Genomic DNA, 12,182 nt, shown 5'->3' with positions numbered 1-12,182 from the left:
TGAAACTACAAAAAACTAAATATTACTACTGGTACATATTCTATTAACACAAGTCTCACAATCTATGTCTTTTCATACCTTATTAGTTTTCTATGGTATTTTTAATTAGGAGTTGAAGTGGGAAAAGTCTGAACTTTACCCACACATTAAGTAGTCCGCTCTACTGCCCACAACTGGGTTGTGCCTTATTGCAACATGCAGGGAAATTAATGACGAGTAGCATGGAGGAGGACCTCAATTTTGTGGCCACTGCAGGGGGTGATAATAACACAATAAGGAGCCTGACTGCTAGCTTTTATTGACAATTGAATTACTGTACCGTTTGACAAGCACAACGCTCCACAGGAAAAAAGCACAATATTAATTTTAATGCATCATGTAGAACATCAAAATCAATCTCAAAGGGCATCCTTCAGTTATAGACCACACTGTTTAAATAACATAGAAGTCCAATCACCAACCATTTGCACCTATCTGTTTTGCTGATTGCTGTGCTTTCTCCTTAATTCCCAACCATTTTCACTGAAGCAACCCCCTTCGCTCCTGGCTGTTTTACTGGATTTTGACTGATTTTGCAAGGCCCACAGAATATTGTGTTCTATTGCTATAAAAGCATGGAACCTACACCAAAAGAAAGATTAGGGTCTCTTTTTTCATCATCTGTTTCCGTTGTGCAGCAATTAGCATTAGAATATAGCTAAGTTTCACCATTATTCACAAACCTGTTGAAAACACTGGGAAAAGCAGCTTGTTGCAACATGGCCCTGGCTGATCTCTTATACCCTGCTGCCACCTGCTGGCTGTTTTTTGGAATAACTACCATTGCTTTAAGCGACCTCTTCACGTCAGAGGCTGCATTAAAGCCTTCTGTATGCTCTAGCATAATAAAACATTTGAAAATATATAAATACGTTTTTAGGACCATGGCAATATTTAAAATAGGACGTTTTTATAAGTTTTGGGGGGCAAATTAGTTAAATACATATTTTAAAAGTCTCAGATATATCACAAAAGTGTACAAAAATAAAGGATAAGTGATTAAAATATTGAGGATTGGCACATTGGCAGATGAGGGTGTCAAAACTGGATTAAGAGAATGGATACAGTAAAAGCAAAGTGGGCTAAATTTTCTTGCCAAAATTTGTTTGTCAATATCACTCTTTAAAAGCGTTGCTATAACTTTCTATAATGCATGCTGCCAGTAATGAGATACCATGTCATCCATTCAGTCTCATTTCCATTTTACAGCCCTTTGCTAGTAGAAATCAGAGAGCACTGACTCCAGCCGAGACTTTATAGCCCATGGCTTGCAAGAGAGGTGATGTGGATGTGCATATTCCGCACGTTTGTCCATCTGCCTGAGTGTCATCCAACACTTGGATGTGCCTCTCTTGATGAACACGTTTAATGGCAGCCCTGACAGTGCAGTCAATGATCCAATTGACTTAGGTGGTTATTTCCACTTCTTTGGTCACAAATACCTGACACTGTGATTTTGGTTGCATGCGATACTACAATGGTGTGTACTTTTACAAAGTGATGCATTTTATTTATATGAGAACATGATTTTGGGATACAGGGTTAGCCAAAGTATGCCATCCACCCAAGAGTAATACGGAAGAACAAAAGTCAATGGTGAGGGTTGCTTGCTCTTGTCCACTAAACAAACAAAACAAAAGTGTCATAGGAAAGATGTGTAACCAAAGCAGTGGGTTTTGGCAGATTGGCAGATGAGGTTGGCACAACTAGAAGAGAGTAAATTGCATAAAAGCAATGTGGGGCTGACGTCTTTTGTTAAGATCCGTCTGTCAATATTGTGGTTTCAAAAAGTGTTGCAACGATTATAAGATACATCTACAAAATGTTGATCACCTTGTGTTCAGTTTGGCAGGTTGAATATTTTACTACAATTCCAATATGTTCCCCAAGCCATTCTATTTTGTAGGACCCTGGCCAATAACAGTAATGCATTCCAGTACTTTTGTTAATAATCTGATGGTATGATTTGAGGTGACACTGTAAGCAAGTAGGAAACAAGGTTTTGATGAGGGGGAAACAAGGCTGATGTAGTAAACAAGTCTTTAGTCAACTGGGATATGCACAAGTCCCTTTTGCTGGAATTTGTTTATCTCCTCAGACCAGAAAAGTAGATCATGTGAAGAGTTAACAAACAATGCCAGAACACAACTGCTCTGTTTTTGTGTTTCTGTTTTGGTGATTAAATGGCAGCCCCCTTGTCAACAGAGAGTTTGTTGACATGACCCACTCCACCATTTGGTAGCCCATGATTTAATCATAGTTTTTTAAAAGCAGCTTATTCTTACGATGTCACATCGTGTGACAAATATTTTGCAGTTGTATCTTCTACAGAATGGTGAGCTGCAGCTTAGTGTTAATAAATTGCTGAATGGGAGTATTTCATATTTTTGGGACCAAAGTATTGCTTCATGATAGTGTATTTTATAATATATTTTGTTGAAAGACCACAAGGAAGGATTTCAGGATTTCATTTAAATGACACCAGCCATGTAAAACCCAAGCGTTTGTTCAATCTACCACGCAAACAGTTAAATAGGAGACAAAGTATGCCAAGGTCCAGGAGACTCAAACCCTAATATCTCAACTCTGCTACGCTGAGCCAAACCAGCTTTCAACATAATCTCAGAACAGAGCATTAGATGACTGTACCCCAGACAACCGATTGCTCAGCAACCACCTGTAACTACATGAATTGCAGTAACAAGCTGTAGGGATAATGAGGTCATGGGAGATAGACATGGAAGGGGGTATAAGCACAGACGGGGGAGGAAGTACCCATTTATAATTCATGTCAAATGAATTATCATCAGCACTGTGGCATTTGGAATGAATTATTGATCATGTCTCGGAAGAACTTGCAGTTGGGGGTCCTGATGGACAGGGAGCGAGGTAAGAGGGCAGAGTAAGCAGACACTAAAGTGTCTAGTGAAGGTAGAAGGATGTGTTTTCACTGTGGCTAATGAAGATTTAGTTGGTCTGATGAGATTCCCGTTACAGTGCTAGTGGTAGTGGAAAAGGAATACTGTGACCATAAGAATCCCGCATTAGCTCTTGGGAAAGACAAATGATTCATCATTTATTAAGTAACTGCTGATTAGTCATTTGTGTGGAAATTGAGTGTTGAATCATCGTGATGAACAATTTGAGGCAAAATGGAGTAGTACTGGGCTGTAACCAACAGAGGCGTTGTTGCCTCAAAGTCAACTAAAGTATGGTCTAAACTTAAAGCAATGATAATCAAAGGTTCACATATCGTAACCACATTTTACAGACCATAAACACATAATCACAAAATCGATTATTGAAGAATGACTTAATAAATAAATAAATAAAACATCTTACAAACTCGCTGTACTGCCATACTACAGTCCAAGTATGCCTCGCTTAGCCAAATTCAATATTTACAAAGGCAGCTTGTATAGTAGATATTGTCCAAAAATTCATGTGTTTCTCTTCAACTAATACTGGACTTAGAAAACCGCCCTTAAGTTTCAGCTCTGTCACTACATGGACACATACTATACACATAAAAAAATCACAACATTCAAGGCAGATTTAAAAAGGAAAAAAAAAATCACTCATTTCACAATGGCAGCAAATTATGTCGGATGAGGATGTGGTCACTAATGGTGCTGTTTGACCCAGTGGCCTCCATCCATCCATCAATTAAACTGTACTCCTCTCAGACTGACAGACACAAACCGCTGCCTTATCTCCAGCCATTTATTTTCATTCAACACTCCTGTAGATAAATATAAAGCAGGGTAGCTTTTTTGCATTTTGCGATTTAGCTTGTTGTCTCAGCTTGTAAATGTGAAACAGCACATTGCTAAAAGAAAATATTTTTCTCTCTACATTGAACGCATCAGGCTTACAGCGAGATTATACTTTCGATGGCACCCTTGCATCATCGTCACAGTCCATCAGAAGTGATGGAATGCCCACCTCTGAAAAGTAATAATAATAACTACTATTTAGCGAGTCTGACTCACAGTTCAGAGATTATGAGTTTGTATCCGGTATTTCTAGAGGCAGCCTGACTATGACCAACAAACATCCCGGCTCTCATGATACCGAGTGAGTTGATGTGTTTTAGCCACAGAGACCAGGGCGGAAATGAAAGGAGCAGAGTTCAGTTTGAAAACGATTAAGAGCAGCACAGAGGGTAATCAAACATCTCCAACCAATGGCAATCACACTACCCTGACACAGTGGTGGTTTCCCTGCTTCTAGCTTTGTCTTATCCCAACATACCCCTACTCAGATTAATGAGTGGGGGATGTTGGAGAGTGATGATGATGAAGAAGAGACAAATGGGTGCAGTGAGATTGAAAGTAAAGCTGTTAAGAGAAGTTAGGGTACAAACTAAAAATATATATATTTGATCAAACATTTCCCACAACCCTACCTTCGAATAAACTATTTTATTTGAGAGAACTAAATCTGTTCACCTCACCTTAGCAATGTACAACATTAGTCAAGCACTTCACAATCTCGTGTCAAAAGTGTTTTAGATCAGACTAAAATTAACGTCACACAATATCTGCATTTCAAATGCAGCAGTCCCTAATGAAGGAGGCAAATCTGACAGAAAGTTACCTTCCTTTGCTCTCTGGTTACAGAAGAAAATTACCAAACTGTTGATAGATGGCTAACAGGTGCAGGCTAATTATGCTAATCATGGCAACAGCCAAATAAACTGATTGCCGTGTTCATTTAAATGACAGCAATGTTCCTTCAGTGGCTAATTAAAATAGGTTGGGAGAACAGAAATGAGACGGCTGGGTTTGGATGAAAGGAGGTGTTTAAATAAAAATGTTCTCTAGGGTCTACTGTAATACGCTGCATTTCATTGGTTTAATGATGTCATAATGAATTTGTAATGATGGGGGATGGGTTAAGAAGCAGAAAAAGTAGGAAGGTGGTCTCATACAGTATCTGCTACTACATAGTAGTTAATGATGTGGTTGCCCGGGACAGCAACGGTAAAGGAGGTTGTTGAGAAGGGTGCAATTCACTCCCACTGGAATTGGCAATGGCTTTTTTTTCAGCGATGCGGGAAGCTCCCCCAAACCTCCATTTGCTTGTGACTGAGGAAAATCATCATTAGAGCAAAAGGTGGTGATCAGAGGCCAGGGGTTGTGAACTCTGGGGCCCTCAGCAGCTACTGTTGAAGTATTAAACGGTGAACATAGAGGATTCTGCTACAAAGCCATCTCCCTTGTGTCTTTGCCCTACAGTCGTGCTTGGATAATTTCATTCCAAATGAGTATAAAATCCAGTTATGCTAGCTGGTGACAAATTAAACTAAAACACAAGCATAATACTTTTGTGAGATACTGGTATGAATAGTCACTCAGGCTCTAATAGAGGTATGACTGGATTTTTTGTTTCAATAGTGATAGAAATACATTGATTACGAGTGTCCTAATTAAAATAGATTTTTCTTTTTTAACCAACCATAACGTTTTAATTTAATCGGATAGGATGACAAGATGTTTTGATGTATTGTAAATGGCTAGCATCCCAAAGAAAGGACGAAAGGTAACAAAAGATGAAGAAAAAAAACTGATTGAAGAGGAAGCACTGAATAGATTCTCAACGGAGAAACACTCTAATCTTAACATTCCATCTGAGCTGTTTCCTTAATTTAAATGTATGCCACATTAGTAGGGATCTACTCAGTTCAATATATTATAATGCGATGTTTGGTCTTAATGGAAAATCAATGGTGGGACAAGCCTGCCACCAGTGAGACCATACAAAAGCAATTTCCAAATTGACATATGGAGGGCCGATGTAATTGATTCTGACTGCTGTTTGATTTTAATACCATTCACTGCAAGCTCATTGACTCCCAAACGTCGTCTTGTGGTTTATCTACAAACTGCCAAGAGTCCTTGTCTGCTTTTTCCCTCGCTCTCAGTGTATTTATTCGGATTTTCTTCTAGCCAGAATGGAAATGTTGTATTACATTAGCGAAGTCATTGAAATGATCGGATAACAGGTTTGTACTTGTAATTAATCTTGGTGCAATCAGATACAGTTTATGGAGATGGCACCTCTGCTGCGCAATCCAACAACTGGAATCCAAATTAGTAGCGCTTCTTCCGACATCTGACAAGAGACTGAATTAACTTTCATACTACAATAGAGACTTCATGATCAGCCGTCAAAGTCAATTCAGCAACATATCACACTCTCCTTTCTTTAACTGGAACAAACTACCAAAAGAGAAGCTTACTCTTTAATGTATTCATAACAAATGACAGTTTAAGGCGGCATTGGGAAGTAAAAAGTGCCTTTACCCAGTGACCTAAATTCACTTGTTAAATATGAAACCATCAAGTTGCAAGCAAGTTCCTAAGATTCCTTCATGTTCAGATTGCTTACTGGGCCAACAAACTGCCCATGTCTTTTTTTAAAGATTGGAATCCAGAAGAGATGCTGAAGCACCTGACAGACTATTACATACCTTCTACCTTTGAACATTAAAATCACAAAGACACCCATCACTAGATATGAACACTAGATTTAATGTCACACATCAACGACAGCATATGACGGCATAAACCAACTCAATCCCACAACTCATACCAAGGTTAGTTCAAACCATGCCAAGATTATTCATTCATAACAAAAATGTAACTTCATATTTATTATATAATATATCTCAATAAGTCCTATTACTATTCCAAGCAATCAGAATCAGAGTTTCTTCAATAAATGGTAGAGACAAGCAGCATCATGTTTCTGATCACCCACTGTGGTTTTAACAGTGAAAGAGTTAAGTACTGGCGCGTCTACTAAGTGTCTACAAATGTAGACGGTTAAAAATGCACTCACCTTGCCAAAGTCTCTGACATCAAAGAGGTCAAAAGGGTCAAATAGCTCACTGTTCCGCAGGCCAAATTTGTCATGGCATATCTTGAGGAATGTCCGGATGTTCTTCAAACACAGGAACTATAAAAGACAGAGAATGTAGATGAATCATAAAAATACAGCTAAATATTTGTGTGCAAAACCTGATCAAATTAAACTCCTTCACACAGTATCAGATGACATGGGCTACAATGAGTTTGGAACTGACATTACTAGGCCAAAAGAAAAAAATGAAAGTATGACTCAAACAGACAAAAGGGCCGTAGTGTAAAAGCGTTGAAAAATCCCCCCATAGCACTGTATTATTTTAAGTAGACCTTGGGTGGATGGACTATCCAATTTCCTGGCTGTTGATCAGGTTTTTGGCCTACTATTTGTGTGTGGTCGACCACCACTACAAGGTGAGCTGACTGATTGCAGCTCCCGAGGTTGATGGGCTGTCTGATCAAGATAAGACAGAGTCACAGTCGTCTCTTGACATCGGACAAGCGCCTTGGCACAGAATATGCCTCAGGGCTTCTCTTGTTGCACCAAGACATTGGTTCATCTATTGTTTACGAAAAGCTTTACATGTTGAGGCAAAATGTTTGAAATTAGTGCTGTGGAATCGGCTGAGAACATCTGGGACATACCAAAGCATGAAGCCACTATCATTCAATATGCTAACCCAGCCAGTAACAAGTGAAGGCTTACACACAAAAAAAAACTCTGAGAAAATATCGAGTAAAAAGAGTAACTCTCCTTTATTACAAAAACGCTTAAACAAAACAAGTGTGACCAAACCGCGGCAGAGAAAAATGTAATTGTGTGCATTTGCTGGCTAGTTTTCCCCTTCCATTAACATTTCCAGTTCCATCACTTCAAAGTCAATTTTGCACTTGTGTTGCTCTCCCACATTAAAGTGAAAATCATCAAATCTATTAATACTTTCATTTTTACCACTATTACACCTATGACAATGCAATACTAGTAGATCCCGTGCAACACGCCCACCACCAGCGCATGCAATGTTACAGTGAACACTAAATATAATTTAGCGTCTGCTATTTATAATAATAATAAATCAGGTCAAAAGAGATTTATGAAAAACAAAATGATTCTTCCTACACTCTGTTTGAAGTTTTAAATGAACACTCCACTGAAAGTTACACTTTGATTCAATGAGTAAAACTACCAGCAGCTTTGGTCATCACACCTCATGCTGAGTTAATGCCCACATTGCACAAGGTGTTCATGTAGGGAAGCATGCTCCGGAGTATCTATTCTACTCAAGCGCTGAAAAATACACAATGTTCTCATTTAAACCTTACTGCAGCTTAATGAGATGTAGTGCTTCCTGTTGCTCCAATTGACCAAGTGAGACATCTTATGTGCCAGCCTGCTGAACTAATTAGCTTTCATAGTTTGAACAGCAAAACATAATCAACTCAAACCTTCCCCTTCAGTTATATCTCAGCTAAAGGGTGGCTGGATCTGATATGGTTCCCGGATTTTGCGGTATTTCAGTGGGCCTCTTCTGACCACACCTGAGAGCCTTGCTGACTCATTCTCATTCAAGTGTGCAGATCTGCTCAGTCGCAGTGTCACGGGTGAGGACACCACGAGAGGCCCGCCCTAACTCGCTGAAAGGAAATGTGATTGGTTGGCTGCAGGACTGACATTTGCAGTTCAGTGGCAAAGGTTATCGAGTCTGTGAATACTTACCTGCAGTGGGGGAGGGAGTATTTTTCCCAGCCCGTATATTTAAAAAAAAAAATGGTAACATTTGCTGGAGTGGTTTGGAGACCAAGGGGGTAGAAGGGAGGGGAAGAATGATGTGTCTGACATTCTAATGCATGTTTAGAGATAAGAGAGCAGGAAAGCACTGGGCAGAATTACTATGATCTTACTGGGGGGGGAAATACAATATTTCTGGTGGTGGAGTGTGGAGTGAAGGTGCATCTGGGAATAAATAGGCTGTGGTCATTTCCTTAGGGTAAACCTGTGTTCAGCACAATCCATCAGGATTTACCTCTCTGTGCCCAGCAACACTTTCAGGCATAGGGACAGGATATTTGTCATTGTTGTGAGTGCATCACAACTACTACAAAGCATATTAAACTCGCAGCTTTGGTCCAATGAATGAATTTAAAAGGATTTAAAAGAAATTTAATAATAATGCATGTATTTGTGGAGACCGGGGTTAGTTATTTCATGTTAAAGACTAGATAGCTCTTAATATGAAACGATAAATGCACTGAGCTGTCACAAATGTCTTACAAATGCAATTATGGCATCCAGTGGCAGAAAAATTACCTCAACACAATAACACTCGTTTCTTACAGAACATTTTTTTTAATTTTTACTAAATTTTATGAATTATTATGGAATTGCTGTGTCAATGACTAAAAGATGCAGCCATATTTCTATTACTTTAACATTTTTTACCACTTTTATGTTAACAAGTGTATAAAAACGTTGTATTGTACATTTAGAACAGATGTCAAATTTGTGATTAATCGTGAGTTAACTATTGAACTATTAATTACGATTCAAATTTTTAATCGCCTGACATCCCTAATATAAATATTTACAGTATATACATTAAATCAATACGCTTGTGAATGGTGACAGGCAGTCTTTTGTAGTGGAACTTCTATCAATCTAAACAAGTACAGCCAACTGATCTGTGGCCAAGCGAGTATGTACAATCTATTGGAAAATAAGTTTAAACTGCTTTTAGACACAATAAAATCAGTGGACACTTTTCAGGTTTCCAAACTACAGATTGGATCACTGTTGAAATACTATTTAAATTTAGTCCATTAATCCAGTACCAAGCACTTTTTGGTATCGAGCCACATTGTAAAACACCCATTCATGGTTTTACGAGTATCGTGTTACAATAAAATTCAATTGCAAATTAGAAAAGCGAGCAGGTGTTTTATTCTTTTTTTGGCTCTTAGATTATTAACTCGTTTTATGGCCTCTTTTCACCTGTTTCCAAGCCATGCTGAATCCAAACAAAGGGAGAAAATTTGAGGGAAAATCTCGGGTTGGGTGTCATTTTTTTCTTTTCTTTTTTAGAATAGGTGTTACATGATCATCGATATAACAGCTTTTAATTTTGATCTCTCCGTCAACAGCAAAACATTGGAAAAGAAGAGGTATAGTTGACTGGGACGAAATGGAATGTAAGGATCAGGACTTGGCAAGACATATAAAATACGACATAAATAACTGTCATACCCAGACAGGTCCATCTACCATATCCCTGCAGTACAAGAAAATAATGTGTTAGCCCTCCGGAAGGGTGGTCTTTACACAGGTCCCTACATGTTGTATCTGAGGAGCTACAAATTAGAGGCTTCTCATAAAGCCTGAGAAACAGCTAATAAGAGAAAGGAATGTGGGGGGGGGGGGGGGGTGTGAGCGATCAAGACTGAGAAGGGAGAATGAGGTGTAGCAATATGTAGTTTTTTTGTCAAATTTGTTGATAATAAAATCTGCTGGAAACGACACATTAAATATAATGCATCCAAATTTTCTAAAAGCATCTTCATTCAGACAAAAGTCGAACATTTTTTTCAACCAGAAATCATTACACATTATGTACTGCTCTCTCGTATTACCATATTTAAATTATTGTTCAGAAGTGTGGGGAAACACAAGACATCATTACAACCCCTGTTTCTGTTACTGCCGGGCAATATTGAAAATATGTTTTCAGAGAGACAGGGAGGTTATGGTTTGAAGGGAATTCATAACTTAAAGACAAGGTATTCAAGAACAACACTGACGTTTTTGTACATCTGTATGTGGAGTGAAAATTTGGAACAGGCTGAGTACTAATTTACAACAATGTCCAAACATAGACCAGTTCAAAAGGAAATACAAAATCAACATTTTTGAAAAGTATAAAGAAGAAGAAGTGCTTTTCAATGAAAAGTAACATTGGTTGATGTTATTATTATTATTGCATTAGTATTGTTGCTATTGATAAGAAAAAAATATATATGTATATGTAAAAGTATGACAATCAATGCACAAGTCGCACTGTTCAATGTGTTCACTATTAATAATTACTATAATAACCTTTGTTATTAGAAATATTAGCAGTTGTTTTTTGTTTACTATACATACCTACTATTTATTGTGTAAGGTATGTTAAAAGGGGTAAGACCTTTTAAGTGTATACTTTTTCTTACGCCTTTTCGAACATGTATGTGTAAACGTGTAGCTCATGATTGGGCGAAACACTGTGAAATTTTCTTATGTTGCTTTCGTTGCTTTAATGTTATGTTTGTTGTTTTATATATTTTGTATATTTTGTCTTTGCACATGTACTTTTGTAATCAGTCTGTTTTTACTTTATAAGAGGCCCTAGCTGCTTGTAACACTGGAAACCTGGGAGCAAGGAACCAGTATAACAGTCACCAAATTGGAAAAAAAAAAAAGTCCTGCATAGGCCAGCTGCCAAAATGCCTTCAGATACAATCCCTAAAGCAAGGCAAACAATAAAACTGAAGTAGACTGTGTTGTTTAAATCCGGTGAAATCTTGTTGAGTTAATGCAAGCGCATACAAACCGAGACGGTAGAATGTTGCCACGGAAGCCAATATCAAGGAAGAGGTCTTCATTTAAATGACTGCTGAATAAGTCTTGCTACGTGTTACACTATTGACACCAAATTTTGCAAGAAAACACTCAAACTCTCAGATTTCATTCAAACACGTTGCTTTCGCATCTCTAAAGACAAACCACCTGTCAAGCCACATGTGATGAATGACTACACCGATACCACAAAACAGACAGCTGCAGAAGAAGAAATAACAAAAAATAACCAGTCAGGGACAACTTCAGCAAAAAAACTTCAGTTTATCCTCAAACTGTCACAAAATAAACACAGCTACTCCCAATGGTGTGTTGGATTGTACCACAAGTCTGTTTGAAGAGAGCTTAACCAGCAGACTGAGCCGAGTACTGAGATGATCAAATACTCAGCCAATCGGACAAGTGGACTCAATGAAAGAGAGTGATGCCTGTCTGGAAATAGCAACACACACACACACACACTGTATATTTTGTCTAGGGTAGTAGTGAATCACTCTAGGCCTTAAGAACCACAGGAATGACTTTCTCAGCAGGTGAGAAGGCAGCAACAACGCAGCAATCTCTGGCCACACAATAACCTTGGGAAAAAGCATTTGCTGGAAAACCAACAATCTGAACATTTTCCTTGTAGCTTATAATGTTTTACCATGACAATAGTTTGACCTAAT

At 38.3% G+C, this 12,182-nt stretch overlaps 1 protein-coding gene across 8 annotated transcripts in view; it reads right to left on the bottom strand.

Moving 5' to 3' along the window:
* vav2 (vav guanine nucleotide exchange factor 2) overlaps nt 1-12,182 on the bottom strand; it is a 158,246-nt gene that overhangs the window by 104,753 nt on the left and 41,311 nt on the right. For all 8 annotated transcript variants that reach the window (XM_086096725.1, XM_086096731.1, XM_086096727.1 and 5 more), the window contains exon 2: nt 6,886-7,002. In XM_086096725.1, the coding sequence (XP_085952851.1) occupies nt 6,886-7,002 (117 nt within the window). The remainder of the gene's footprint in view (nt 1-6,885; nt 7,003-12,182) is intronic.

Source organism: Leptonotus elevatus, chromosome 15 (genome assembly GCF_054856555.1).
Source record: "Leptonotus elevatus isolate MCC_2025b chromosome 15, RoL_Lele_1.0, whole genome shotgun sequence".
NCBI classification, from domain to species: domain Eukaryota; kingdom Metazoa; phylum Chordata; class Actinopteri; order Syngnathiformes; family Syngnathidae; genus Leptonotus; species Leptonotus elevatus.
This window is presented reverse-complemented; position numbering and strand designations above follow the sequence as displayed.